The sequence below is a fragment of the Megascapheus bottae genome, chromosome 6, assembly GCF_031878675.1.
Source record: "Megascapheus bottae isolate mThoBot1 chromosome 6, mThoBot2.hap1, whole genome shotgun sequence".
Classification (NCBI taxonomy): Eukaryota; Metazoa; Chordata; class Mammalia; order Rodentia; family Geomyidae; genus Megascapheus; species Megascapheus bottae.
This window is the reverse complement of record NC_143514.1, coordinates 68,966,754-68,981,709: the sequence shown is the minus strand read 5'-3', so window position 1 is coordinate 68,981,709 and position 14,956 is coordinate 68,966,754. Positions and strand designations below refer to the sequence as shown.

Sequence of the window (14,956 nt, the reverse complement as noted above, 5' to 3'; positions counted from 1 at the left end):
CCATCCCGGCGAGCTCTACTCCCCCTACAGGCCCAACTGGGGAAGGGCCGGAGAACACGACTCCGAGGCGCGGAAGACCGCGGCAGGGTCATGCGCAGTACGACCCGCCGCCCCCGCCGCTCCCCTGGCGGAGCGCAGCGTGCACAGGGCGGGACATCGATGCCGCTCGACTCTCGATTGGTCTGGAGTGGGACGAAAGGAGGGAGAAACTCACGCGGCTGGACGCCCTATTGGTTGGGATCCAGAAAGGGGCGGGGCCTGACGGCGCGCGCTCTGGGGCGTGCGGCCTGGCGGGCGTGTAACGGCCGTTAGTCGTGCTGAGGGACGGAGTTGCCGCTTGTGGCCGACGTGGTCTCCGCACGCAGTATCCCCGAGGGAGGGACTTTACCGCCCGCTTTCAGGCCTGTGTAAGTTCTCTCTGGGAGCTCCTGTGGGAGCGGCAGACCCTGCTCCTCCTCCTTCCGTAGCCCGCGGGTCTACTTCGGGTACACCTTCGTCGGTGTGGGGGGGGGGGTGGAGAATGAGGTGGGGAGGCTGGGGACTGCGGGGCGCATGCGCCGAGTGACGGAGCCGCAACCTCAGCCCGGGCTCTGGAGTCCCACTGCCTCGGCCACCTGATGCCCTCGCCCCCATTGCCTTGCTTTCTCTTTGTCGGTCCAAGGCCTGTGCCAGTGGCCAGGGAAAGAGCGGGCTGTGGGACCAGGCTAGGTTAAGCGGTGCAGAGATCTTCGAGCAAACGCTGGTCTCCTCGGGCGGATGGAGTTTGGAGTCCCCTAGACCAGCGCTTCTGAGGCTGGGGGCACATCTGGCAGTGTGTGGCGATATCCCGCCGGCATCTAACGTGACCCCTCGCCACGGGAAGTAGCCCAGGTAAGCTGTCACGCAGGCGGGGGCTGCTGCTTCGGATGGACTGGAAGTCTGAGTCCGTTCAAGCTCGTCCAGCAGCATATTGGCCACTTCTTCCCCCGTTTTGTTTTGTGACTCCACCTAGCTGTGTAGTTTAGGCTAGCCTGGAGCTCAGGATCCTCTTTCCAGCATCCTAGGTGCTAGAGTTACAGGTGTGTACCGCCAGTGTTTTTCCTTCACATCAATATATCTTTTGAGAAAGTGGCACCGAGCTAGGCAGATTAGATGCTCAGTGAAATTTTGGTTGAGTAGTTTACCAGGTGCAGAAGAGTGGTGATCCACTGATAGCTAAGATTGCTATAGGAATCATCTGTTTTATTGTAATAGAATATAGATCTCAAGATGTGTGCACCTGCATGTGCACACACGGGTTGGTACTGTGGTTTAAACTCAGGGTCTCTTTTTTTTTTTTTGCCAGTCCTGAGCTTGAGCTCAGGGCCTGAGCACTGTCCTTGGACTTTCTCAAGGCTAGAGCTCTACCACTTGAGCCTCAGCACCACTTCTGGCTTTTTTCTATGTATGTGGTACCGAGGAATCGAGTCTTCATGAATGCTAGGCAAGCACGTTAACCACTAGGCCAAACTCCTGGTCCCAACTCAGGGTCTCTTAAATGCACTCTTAGCTTGTTCACTCAAGGCTGGTGCCTTTGAAAGTGCTACTTGAGCCACAACTCCACTTCTAGTGCGCGCTCTCTCTCTCTTTTTGTTTTCTCTTACTCTCTCTTTCTTTCTGATAATTGTAGGTAAGAGTCTCATGGACTTTCCTGCCTGGGCCGGCACTGAACCATGATCCTCAGATCCCAGGCTCCTCAGGATTACAGGCATGAGTTACCAGCACCTGACTAGACTTGTTTTTAAAAATAAAAGCCTGACTAGGACTTGTTCTTAAAAAATATATAATAATAATAATAAAAATAAGGGCCAGGAGCGTAGCCTAGTGTAAGTGCTCATCTAGTATGCATGAAGCCCTGGGGTCAGTTCCTTGGCATCACATACTCAAAATTTTGGAAGTGGTGCTGTGGCTCAAGTGGTAGAGCAAAAAAAGTGTTCAAGGACAGTGCCCAGGCAGTGAGTTCAAACCCCATATGTAGTTATACAAGGGGGGTTTATTATATTTCCACATATGTATATAATTTATCTGGACCATCATCACCTTTGTTATTCTCTCTTGTCCTACCTCCTCTTAATTCCAACAGGTTTCATTGTTATTTTTATTCTCTTTTTGTGGATCATAGGACTTGAACTCTGCCTGGGTTCTGTCCTTGAGCTTTTCAGCTCAAGGCTATTACCCTACCCCTGGGCCTGGGTGCTGTCCCTGAGCTCTAGCTCAAGGCTGCTGTCCTACCTTTGAGCCTAGCCCCACTTCCCTTTTCTAGGTTTTCTAGATGTTATTTGGAGATAAGAGTCTCAGGTCCTTTTGTGCCTGGGCTGGCTTTGAACCTTGATCCTCAGATTTCAGTCTCCTGAGTAGCTAGGATTACAGGTGTGAGTTACCTCGCCTGGCTCATTGTTATGTTTTTCCTGCATTTTTTTTTTTTTTTGCCAGTCCTGGAGCTTGATCTTAAGGCTTGAGCACTGACCTTGGGCTTTCTCAAGGCTAGTGCTCTACCACTTGAGCCACAGCACCACTGCTGACTTTTTCTGTATATGTGGTACCAAGGAATCAAACCCAGGTCTTCATGCATGCTAGGTAGGCACTTTTTTTTTTTTTTTTTTTGCCAGTCCTGGGCTTGGGCTCAGGGCTTGAGCACTGTCCTTGGACTTTCTCAAGGATAGCACTCTACCACTTGAGCCTAAGCACCACTTCCGGCTTTTTGCTATGTATGTGGGGTACTGAGGAATCGAATCCGGGTCTTTGTGCATGCTAGGCAAGCACTCTACCACTAGGCCAAACTCCCTGCCCTGTCCTTGGACTTTCTCAAGGCTAGAGCTCTACCACTTGAGCCTCAGCAGGACTTACAGCTTTTTTTTTTTTCTATATATATATGGGACTGAGGAATCGAACCCTGGTCTTCGTGCATGCTAGGCAAGCACTCTACCACTAGTCTAAACTTCTGGCCCCTACATAGGCACTCTTACCATTAGGCCAAACTCTCAGCCCATCATTGTTTATATTTTGATATGTGCAAGTAAACTACCATATTCAGACTCATTAATTCTCTTTATTAGCCTTCCCCATTCCTGCTGGCACCAATTCAGGACTAGTTTGTGTGTGTGTGCACTCTTGTAGGTCCTGGGCTTCAACTCAGGGTGTGGCTCTGTCTCTGAACACTTTTTTTTTTGCTAGTCCTGGGGTTGAACTCAGAGCCTGAGCATTGTCCTTAGGCTTTCTCAAGCTAGGGCTCTAACATTGAGCCACAGTACCACTTTTGGCTTTTTCTATGTATGTGGTACCAGGGAATGGAACCTAGGTCTCTGTGCATGCTAGGCAGCACTCTACCACTAGGTCAGACTCCTGGCCTGAGCTAAGAGTTGTCCCTGAGCTTTTTGTTCAAGGCCAATGCTTTACTACTTGAGCTACAGCTCCATTTCTGTCTTTTTGTGGTTGATTGGAGATGAGTCTCATGGACTTACATGCTCAATCTGACTTCAAACCAAGATCCTCATAACTCAAAGCCTCCTGAATAGCTAGGATTATAGGTAGGCATGAGCCACCAACACCCAGCTCCCTGAACTTTTTGGCTTAGATACTCTACCATTTGAACTATAACTCCACTTTTTTGTTGGGGAATAGGAAATAAGAATCTCACAGACTTTCCTGCTCAGGCTGGCTTTGAACTGTAATTCTGAAGTTTCAGCCTCTGAGAAGCTAGGATGAGCTACTCAGCCACGAGCGCCTGGCTTTTTTTTTTTTTTACTTTTGAGATGGGGTCTTCTTTTATTGCCCAGACTGACTAACCTCTTGGGCTAAAATACTGTTTCCTTCTTTGGCTTCCTAAATAACCGAGTCTACGGATGTGTACCATTGTATATCTTTCTTTTTTTTTTTTTTTTTTTGGTCATGGGGCTTGAACTCTGGGCCTGGGCGCTGTCCCTGGGCTCTTCAGCTCAAAGCTACCACCCTACCCCTTGAGCTACAACACCACTTCTGATTTTCTAGTGGTTAATTGGAGATAAGAGTCTCAGGGTCATTAGTGCCCAGGCTGGCTTTGAACCTCAATCCTCAGATCTCAGCCTCCCGAGTAGCTAGGATTACAGGCATAAGCCACTGCACCCAGCACCCACTGTATATCTTTTATAGAGATTATTTAAGTGTATGAGAGGATGTGCATAAATACTATATGCAAATACCACATTATTCCATATAAGAGTCTTGAATATCTTTGGAGTTAACTATCCAGAGTTTCCTGGAACCACTCTCTTACAGATACGGAAGGATCACTTAAAAGTGGAGTGGCTTAGTCTTAGGGATAACACTGTTTTAAGTAGGAGTTCTAATTGTTACCTCATTCTGAATTTGGAAGTCTGATCCACTGGGCCTACTGTTATCCTATCTTAAATTTATTTTAATTTAATTTAATTTTGTGGGTCATGGGGCTTGAACTCTGCCTGGATGCTGTCCCTGAGCTCTTCAGCCCAAGGCTACCACTCTATCCTTGAGCCAAGTCTCACTTCCCATTTCTAGAGGTTAATTGGAGATAAAGAGTCTCAGGTCCTTTTGTGCCCAGGCTGGCTTTGAACCTTGATCCTCAGATCTCAGCCTCCTGAGTAGCTAGGATTATAGGCGTGAGCCACTGCGCCTGGCTAAATTTTTTATTTTTATTAACATCCAATAGTTGTGTCCTTCATTCTTCCTCTTGATATTTTTTTTGGGGGGGGGTCTGTTATGGGGCTTAAATTCAGGGCCCAAGTGCTTTTCCTGAGTCTTTGTGCTCAAGGCTAGCACTTTACCTTTTTGTAAGCTGGATGCCAGTGGCTCATGTCTGTAATAGTAGTTGTTTAGGAGACTGAGATCTGAGGATTGCTGTTTGAAGCTAGCAGGGCAGAAAACTCCATGAGACTCTTTGAGGAAACTACTCAGAAAAGCCACAAGTGATGCTGTGGCTCAAGCGATAGAGTGCTGCTACCCTTGAGCACCAGGAGGCTTAGGGACAGCACCAGGCCCTGAGTTCAAGCTCTAGACTGGCAAAACAAAAACATAACCCTCTTTGTATAGTTAGTTGATCAAATAAAGAGGTTAAACAAACTGGTTATTGCAAATTGGTATTTAAAGTGGGAGTCTTATGAGACTGAGGCCCTCAATCTGTAGAATATCTAGGGTAATACTTCTTCAAAATTGCTTGCTTGATGTGTGCGCAAACTTGCCTTCCCTTACTCCCATCTGATATCAGAAGCTTGTTTTTGAGAATTAGCATAGGAAAAATCTGACTTTATATCATCAGAAAAAAAATGGGGGGATGGTAACACTTGAGCTATGTTCCCATCTCATCAAAATGAGTTTTACAGTTTTAAATGAGAATGAGAACTGAGTTACAGGCTATTAAAAGATATCAGAAGCCTAACGGTGAATGTCTATAATAAAGCTATTTGGGAGATAATCATCCAAGGTCATCCCAGGCAAAAGCCTGAGGCTTTATATGAAAATCAAACTAAAAGTGAAAAGACTGGGGACATTGCTTAAATAATAGAGCACAAGCCAGGCCCCCATAATTCCTGTCTATAACCTCAGCAACTCAAGAGGCTGAGATTTGAAGCCAGCTGAGGTAGGAAAGTTTTTGAGCCTCTTATTCCCACCAAAGAGAACTGTGGCTCAAGTGGTAGAAAGCCCGCTTTGAGTGAAAAAGCTTAGAGACTGCTCCCAGGTCCTGAGTTTAAGCCCCCAATACAAGCATAAAGAAAAAACAAGTACAGCATGAGGTCCTGAATTCAATTTCTAGTACTACAAATAGAAAAAGAATAATATGAGGGGAGGGAAATGGGGACCAAGACATGAGAAAGGGTATCAATGTTTGTGTAGTAATGCACCTATCTGGTGAATATAATGTAATCCTTCTATTAATTACAATAAAAGATATATGGAAAAAAATATTCTGGAGAGATCTGACTATTTATTCCTTTATTCTCTAGTTGTCTCAGATAACTATAATGGCCATGCAAGAAAAATACCCAAGTGAACGATCCTCTCACCCTAGTTCACCAGGTGAGTAGTAGAACTTTTCTGGACTAGATCCTGACTTTTGCTGTTATTTCATATTCTTTAAGAGAAATATTGAGCCCATAAGCACTGGGTACTGAATACTGGTACTAAAAGAAAAATGGGGCTACATTGAATATGAGAACATTCTCTGAGGAAACAATTGTCTGGTTCTACATTCTTCCAACAAAATCATGTAATTGGAGGGGAGTACATATGAAGAATTGGAGCAGAAGGACTTGTACATACTTCTATTTCAAATCAGAAAAGTAAAGGCTAGTATAAATCACTTTTCTGTGTTGTCTTTGTAGCCTTCTGGGTAGTTATTCATCTGGTTCATTAAAGATAGGCGCAATTTTGGGTCAGGAGTTTGGCCTATTGGTAGAGTGCTTGCCTAGCATGCACAAAGACCCAGTTTCGATTCATTGGTTCTACATAACATAGAAAAAGCCAGAAGTGGTGCTGCTGCTCAAGTGGTAGTGCTCTAGACTTGAGAAAGCCCGAGGACGGTGCTCAGGTACTGGATGGGCTAAAAAAAAAAGAAATAAGATAGGAGCAATCTATATTGCATTTTCAAAGATGTCTTTATCTCGAGAGTAGATTGATTTAAGAATTCTTTTTTTGTGTGTGTGTGTGTGGCTTGTGGGTCTTGAACTCTGGGCTTGGGTGTTATCCATGAGTTCTTCAGCTAAGGCTACCTCCTTGGAGAAACAACACCACTTCCTGTTTTCTTGTGGTGAATTGGAGATCAGAGTCTCACCATCTTTAGTGCCCAGGCTGGCTTAGATCCTTGATCTTCAGATCTCAGCCTCCTGAGTAGCTAGGATTACAGGCCTGAGTCACCTTGCCTGGCTCTTCTTTTTTTTGCTAGATTCCCCCCCACCAAAAAAAAGTTTATTAGCTTGAGCCTGGCACCATTGGGTTCGGTTTTCATACTGATTGACAAGATTGTGAAAGCTTAGTAGATACATTCAGAATTATATATTAAACATTTACATGTATATTTATTTATTTTTTGCCGGTCCTGGGGCTTGAATTCAGGGCCTGAGCACTGTCGTTGAGCTTTCTCAAGATTAGAGCTTTAGCACTTGAGCCACAGCACCACTTCCGGCATTTTCTGTGTATGCGATACTGAGGAATGGAATCCAATGCTTTGTCCGTGTTAAGCAAACACTCTACCACTAGGCCAGCCACTCTTCCTGGCCCCTAATATATATTTTATATCAACATTTTAGAAAAATATCTGTTAAGAAAAGGGCACATTTTATTCAACTAAGCCTATGTTTAACTTTTTTTGTGTGTGGGGGGGTGGTGTGCATGCTTGGTGCTTGATCTCGGCCTTGGTGCTATCCCAGAGCTTCTTTGCTCAAGACTCATAGTGCTTTACCACATGAATTGTAGTTCTACTTCAGTGTTTTTTTTGTAGTTTAATGGAGTTAAAAAGTCTCACAGGCTTTACTGCCTCGGCTGGCTTCGAACCATGATCAGTCTCCTAAGTAGCTAGGATTATTTACATGTACAGTGGCTGTTTTGTCTGACGTTGAAATCCTATAATATTTTATTCATAGTAGTTATCCAGTCCTTACTGTTATATTCTTCTAGGTTTGCTGTCTTTATTTATTTATTTTATGTTAGTCGTGGGGCTTGAACTCTGGGCCTGGGTGCTGTCCCTGGGCTCTTCAGCTTAAGGCTACCACCCTACCCATTGAGCCATAGCACCACTCCTGGTTCTCCCAGAAAGTTAATTGGAGATGAGCGTCTCCTGGACTTTGATGCCCAGGCTGGCTTTGAACCTCGATCCTGGGATCTCAGCCTCCTGAGTAGCTAGGGTTATAGACATGAGCCACTGGCACAGGCTTGATTTTAGGTTTTATTTTTATTTATTTATTTATTTATTTGTTTATTTTTGCCAGTCCTGGGCTTGAGCTCAGGGCCTGAGCACTGGCCTTGGACTTTCTCAAGGCTAGAGCTCTACCACTTGAGCCGCAGCACCACTTCTAGCTTTTTTCTATGTATGTGGTACCGAGGAATCGAACCCGGGCCTTCGTGCATGCTAGACAAGCACTTTAACCACTAGGCCAAACTCCTGCCCCCGATTTTAGGTTTTAAATTCAGGGCCTTTTTGTGCTCAAGGCTAGTGCTCTACCGCTTGGGCTGCAGCACCACTTCTAGCTTTTCCTGAATACTTTATTGGAGATGAGAGTCTTAGGGACTTTTCTGCTTGGGCTGGTATGGAGCCTTGATTCTCAGATCTTGTCCTCTTGAGTAGCTAGGATTACAGATGTGAGTCACTGATGCCTGGCTTAGGTTTGCTGTCTTAAGAGTAGATACTATTATAAATTTGATGTATTAATTCAGAATTAATTCTGAAACTGGGTTTTTAAAACCCAGGTCCAGACTCCAGGAATACAACATTATGTCAGATAAAGAGACATGGCGAAGGACAAAGAAAGACATCTTCAGACATCTCCTGGAGTGCAGATATTTGCCTTAGGTTAAATAGAATTGGGGGCAGAGCTTGAGAAAGACAGTCATAGTTAAAAACAGTCCTAATTTCAGTCTTTATCTCTGGAAAAGTTCCTGATAATCTTCACCTTTTACTTGAGTGGAACAAGAACATATGTTACTTGCCTGGCAGAAGATCTCTTGAGCCTTTGGCTCTTTAAGACAATAAGGAAGATGGATGGTATTCCATCTCCGAGGCAGTTTGCTTTTTGTCATAGATGCTTATCAATAGGAGGTAAATCCTGTTTTTCCTAGAGGTTGATTGCTAAATGACTGCAGATGAGAATGATTCAGATCAAAAGACATAAACAAAATGGACAGGCTGATGCCCAGCTTTTAGCTTTTTTTTTTTTTTGGCCCGTCTTAGGGCTTAAACTCAGAGCCTGGGCCCTGTGCTTGAGTTTTCTCAAGGCTAGCACTCTACCATTTGAGCCACAGCACCATTTCCAGCTTTTTCTGGAACCTAGGGCTTCATGTGCACTAGGCGAACACTCTACCACTAGCCCATACTCCCAGCTCTTATCCTCCTTTTAATTTTGTTTTGGGCCCAACAAAAGCAACTTTTAGGTTACATTTTACAATTCCATGTATACTTATTGAATATTTGCTATGTGCCACGTATATCTTAAGGCTGAATAATAGTTTCTCTATCCCCTCCCACCTCACCAGTCCTGGGGCTTGCACTGTCCTTAAACACTTTTTGCTCAAGGCTAGTGCTCTACCACTTGAGCCACAGCACCACTTCCAGCTTTTTCTGTGTATGTGGTACCAAGGAATTGAACCCAGGGGTTCATGCATGCCAGGCAAGCACTCTACCATTAGTCCATGCTTCCTGGATTATATTTTCTTAAGACAATTATGTAGATAATACAAGTTTTTCAAGTTAACAATTCCTAACAAAGGTTTGCGTTTCTTATGCTTGTCTCTCTCCGTAGTACATCTTTCAGACTAATAGAGGTCTTTGTTCCAGCGGAGGTGGGGGGCAGATTCTCAATATTTGGTAAGAGTACTAATTAAGATATGCAACATACCAGATGCTGGTGCTCATGTCTGTAATCCTGGCTACTCAGGAAGCTGAGATCTAAGGATTGAGGTTTGAAGCCAGGCCCACGCAGGAAAGTCCTGTGAGACTCCTTATCTCCAATTAACCACCAGAAAATGAGAAGTGGAGCTGAGCTTCAAAGTGCTAGCACTCAAAGTGCTAGCATTGAACTCAGGCTCAAGTCCCATGACCAACTGAAAAAAGAAAAAGCATATAATCCTGTATGTGAAAAATGTGCAATGAAATCACTGCACTGGTCCAAAATGGCAAAAATACCTGTGCTGCCAGAGACCCAGGCTGTATCAAAGGAATTTACTTTTTTATTTTTATTTTTTTTTGCCAGTCCTAGGGCTTGAACTCAGGGCCTGGGCACTGTCCTTGAGCTTTCTCACTCTACCCTTGAGCCACAGCACCACTTCTGGCTTTTCTTGTAGTACTGAGGAATAGAACCCAGGGCTTCATGTGTACTAGGCAAGCACTCTAGCACTAGTCCACATTCCTGGCCTGTTTTGTTTTGTTTTATTTTTTTGGTCATGAGGCTTGAACTGTGGACCTGATTGCAGCTCAAGGCTAGTGTTGTACCAGGTTGAACCACAGCGCCCCTTCCAATTTTCTGGTGGTTAATTGGAGATAAGAGTCTCAGAGACTTACTGCTGGGCTGGCTTTGAACCACCATCCTCAGATCTCAGCCTCCTGAGTAGCTAGGATTACAGGCATGAGCCACACATGCCAGTCCTTTTTTTTTTTTCTTCTTCAGTTGTTTAATATGAAATCTTCATGGAGGAATAGGATTTATCTTTAAAAAGTAGAAAGAATTTTGCAATCCTCAAAAGAAAGTTGATTTATGAAACCAAGAGAATGAGATTCTGACAGGAAAGAAAAAGCTCCTGGTCTGGAGCAGTTTCTGCTTCAGCAGATTAACTCAGAAAAAGAAATTGTATTCTCAGAGTCTAAATACCCTAGATCCAGAGTCACTAGCAGCACAGCTAGAGTGAAGTTGAGGAGGGATATACTGAAAGAGAATGAGAGCTAAGGACAAAGAGGAACTGCAGATCATTCAGGAAGACTTACAGAGACAGAATTAGACCCTAGAAATAAAGTCACTTCAATCATGCAGGTCACTTGGAGCTGTGAGGCCATCAACAAGCTGCAGATACTCCAGATGCAGTGAACCACTTCTGAGCTGAAGATGCAGGAAGATGGGGAGCCCAAGAGCTGAAGGGGTGTGGGCTGATTCCCTGGTAATAATGTTCTTGAGACAAAAGGAGCTAGAGCACAGCTAAAAGGCAAAGAACAAGTGATGCTCTTACCCAGCAAAGACTGAAAGGGGACACCCATTTGAGCAAGGTTCTGTGCATCTAACTGTAATCCCAAGAGTTTACATAGCTCTCCTGAACATTCTGTAACATTTCTTAAAGACTCATCATCTTTCACACATCTGACTTCTCCTTGTCAGGCTTAGCTTCTGGAGGTTCTGTGGGCTTACAGGAGACAAACGTGTTTTTCAGAGAGTGTCAGCTTATTTGGAACAAAACAACTATTTGAAGCTGGGCATTGATGGCTTGTGTTTATAATCCTAGCTACTTCGGAGGATTTGAGGATTATAGTTAAAAGCTAGCCCCATCAGAAAAGTCCATGAGGAAAAAAAAAGTCCAATTAACCAAAAAGAAGCTAGACTAGAGACACCCAGCCATGAGTGTAAAAGCTGAGCAAGAGCTTAAGATCCTGAGTTCAGTCCCTGGTACCAGCACCTACAAAAAGTTCTCATTGAATTACATCATATAAATGTAGACAATGCCTCTTGTTTTAGGTTCAAATGTGATTCAGAAGGGCAGCTCTGTGGGGACTGAATGGCAGACCCCAGTTATCTCAGAAGCCTTTCGAAGTCGTTTTAGCCGCTGTTCAAGTATAGCTGACAGTGGGGACACAGCTATTGGGACATCATGCTCCGATATTGCAGAAGGTGAGTGTGGATTAATTAGTTGATTACCATTATATGTTATTTTTGGCTTGAATTCTAGGTTTATTGCCATTTACAGAAAGGTCAGTTTGTTTTATCATAGAATCTGATTCTTCTCACCACATTCTTTTTTGTTTTTATTTTTACTTTTTCTGCCAGTCTTGGGGCTTGGACTCATGGCCTGAGCATTGTCCTTGGGTTTCCTCAAATCTAGTGCTCTACCACTTGAGCTACAGCACCACTTCCAGCTTTCTCTGTGTATGTAGTACCGAGGAATCAAACCCAGGGATTCATGCATGCTAGCCAAGCACTACTAGTAGGCTAGGCTCCTGGCCTTACCACATTCTTTTTCATTTCTGATCATTTCAGTTTCTTCTATTTATCCTACCTGAAATGCTTGCTTTCTTCCTCCTCCTCCTCCTCCTCCTCCTCCTCTTCCTCTTCCTCCTCCTCTTCCTCTTCCTCCTCCTCTTCCACTTCCTCCTTCTCCTCCCTCTCCCCCCTTTTTTTGGGCCAGTCCTGGGCCTTGAACTCAGGGCCAGGTTGGCTTTGAACTATGATCTTTCAGGATTGGACAGTGATCTTCCAGGTCATAGCCTCCTGGATATCTAAGACTAGTCACGAGCCACTGGTTACTGGCAAAACCTTGGTTCTTAGTAAAGCATATTTCATTTGTGAAAATAAAGGGATGTGTGTGTATATGTGTGGTGTTGTTGCTGTTTTACTTTTTTTTGCCTAAAGATCACCATAGGGCTCTGCATTTATGCTAGGCAAGAATTATCATGATGAACTTCGTCGTTGTTTTTGTCTGATAGCGGAGTTCCTTCTTACCCTCTTCAATTTGAGCCCTGTTGTGCAATTCTCATCTCCTTTGGCACCCTCTAGCTGTGTTGATTGTAACTATTGCTATTCATAATCATGTAGTATTCTACCATGTTTTCTCATCCATTCTTCCCATGATCTCCTTTGTAGGTTTCTCTGTGTGTGTGTGTGTAATATCTCTCCCACTTTTTCTTTTTTTGGTCATGGGGCTTTCAACTCAGCCTGGGTTCTGTCCCTGAGCTCTTCAGCTCAAGGCTACCGCCCTACCCTTGGGACCACAGTGCCACTTCCCATTTTCTAGAGGTTAATTGGACATAAGAATCTCTCAACTTGGGGCCGGGAGTTTGGCCTAGTGGCAAGAGTGCTTGCCTAGCATGCACGAAGTCCTGGGTTCAATTCCTTGGTACCACATACATAGAAAAAAGCTGGAAGTGGTGCTGAGGCTCAAGTGGTAGAGCTCTAGCCTTGAGAAAGTCCAAGGACAGTACTTAGGCCCTGAGCTCAAGCCCAGGACTGGCAAAAAAAAAAAAAAAAGAAAGAAAGAAAGGAAGAAAAGAATCTCTCCACTTTAGTACCCGGGATGGCTTTGAGCCAGCTTTGAACCTCAATCCTCAGGTCTCAGCCTCCTGAGTAGCTAGGACTACAGGCGTGAGCCACCTCACCCAGCGTTTTTTGTTTGTTTTTGTGCCAGACCTGGGGCTTGAACTCAGGGCTTGGGTACTCTCCCTGAGTGTTTTTGCTCTACTGTTTAAGCCACAACTCAATTTCTGGCTTTCTTGGTAGTTAATTGGAGATAAGAGACTCTTGGGCTTTTTTGTCCAGCCTGGTTTTGAATTTTAGTTCTCATATCTCAGCCTACTGAGTAGCTAGGATTACCGATATGAGCCACCATGTTCAGCATACTTTGTTTGTATATATGTATGCTTTTGCTTGTTAAAAATAACTTGAGTGGGCCGGGAATTTGGCCTAGTGGTAGAGTGCTTGCCTAGCATGCACGAAAACCTGGGTTCAATTCCTCGGTACCACATACATAGAAAAAAAGCCGGAAGTGGTGCTGAGGCTCAAGTGGTAGAGTTCTAGCCTTGAGAAAACCCAAGGACAGTGCTCAGGCCCTGAGCTTAAGCCCAGGACTGGCAAAAAAAAAAAAAAAAAAAGAATAACTTGAGTGAGGGAAGAGGTGACATTGTCCGAAAAGAAATGTTACTCTTTTTTTTTTTTTTTGCCAGTCCTGGGGCTTGAACTCAGGGCTGAGCGCTGTCCTTGGGCTTTCTTAAGGCTAGAGTTCTACTACTTGAGCCACAGCACCGCTTCCAGCTTTTTCTATATATGTGGTACTGAGGAATTGAACCTGAGTCTTTGTGCATGCTAGGCAAACACTCTACCACTAGGCGAAACTCCTGGCTAAGATATGTATTCTCTACCCAACTTATATAACTGTACCCCTTTGTACTTCACCTTTATAATATCAGTAAATAAATAAATAATAAGCAGGCACTGGTGGCTCATGTCTGTAATCTTAGCTGCTCAGGAGGCTGAGATCCAAGGATGGCAGTTTGAAGCCAACTCAGGCAGGAAAGTCCATGAGACTCTTACTTTCAGTTAACCAGCAAAAAAGCCAGAAATGGAACTATGGTTCAAATGGTTAGTGCTAGCCTTGAACAAAAAGCCACCGGACAACTCCTGGGCTCAGAATTGAAGCCCTAGGTCTGGCATAAAAAATAAATTAATTGGAACTGGGAGTTTGGCCTAGTGGTAGAGTGCTTGCCTAGCATACACAAAGATCCTGGTTCGATTCCTCAATACCACAAACATAGAAAAAGCCGTAAGTGGTGCTGTGGCTGATGTGGTAGAGCTCTAGCCTTGAGAAAGCCCAAGGACAGTGCTCAGGCCCTGAGCCTCAAGCCCCAGGAATGGCAAAATAATAATAATAATAAGTACAGGTATATGATCTTGCATTTCTATCTTACTTGCTAGTAGTTCACTTAAACAGCACATTAGCTCTGTGACCTTGTAATTCTCCTAGTAGTATTTGAAAGTTGAAATGGAGATAGGAACTTTCTTTAGCAGAGCTAAACAGAGAGTTGTCTCCAAGGTCACACAGGAGCCAAAGGAATATAAATCTAGTCTGAAAAAAAATTAAAGAATCACAGTTGTGTAAGGTGGAAAAATGAAAGGGAAAATATAGAATAGAGGTTTTAGTGTGCACCCACTTCAATGTGCTCACTGTGTTGGAGTGAAACTTGAGAGTTACTAAGAATAACTTCCCATATCCAGGCAGTCAGGTCTAGGGTGTGGGAGAGAACAATCCTGACTCAGATGCTGTGCTCCCTGAATACCGAGCAGGACTGACTAGCTCGCCTTGTTCTTCAGCGAGTGAAATCTCAGCCCCTTTCACTGGATAGTTTTTGGAGGTCACAGGATTTGGCAACCCTTAACAATATTATTTTTATTATATTATGTTACAGTTTAGACTCACCAACTTCTTCAGAGTAAGTGATTTTTTTTTTTTTTTTTTAGATTCATGTGTTTTGTAGTTGTTCACTTGACTTTATAACTTCAGCTTTGCTTGTTAACTGGCAAGATTTTTT

The 14,956-nt window shown here is 44.2% G+C and overlaps 1 protein-coding gene across 3 annotated transcripts in view; it reads left to right on the top strand.

Moving 5' to 3' along the window:
• Positions 1 to 293: 293 nt before the first annotated feature.
• Positions 294 to 14,956, top strand: part of Cep85 (centrosomal protein 85) — a 40,560-nt gene continuing 25,897 nt past the window's right edge. The window contains exons 1-5 of one of the 3 annotated variants that reach the window (XM_090335505.1): positions 295 to 407; positions 662 to 870; positions 1,649 to 1,726; positions 5,973 to 6,045; positions 11,397 to 11,549. In XM_090335505.1, coding sequence (XP_090191631.1) covers positions 5,991 to 6,045; positions 11,397 to 11,549 — 208 coding nt within the window. In that variant the 5' untranslated portion in view covers positions 295 to 407; positions 662 to 870; positions 1,649 to 1,726; positions 5,973 to 5,990. Of the gene's footprint in view, positions 408 to 661; positions 871 to 1,648; positions 1,727 to 5,972; positions 6,046 to 11,396; positions 11,550 to 14,956 lie in introns of all 3 variants that reach the window. The other 2 variants (XM_090335506.1, XM_090335504.1) reach the window with 2 other exon arrangements.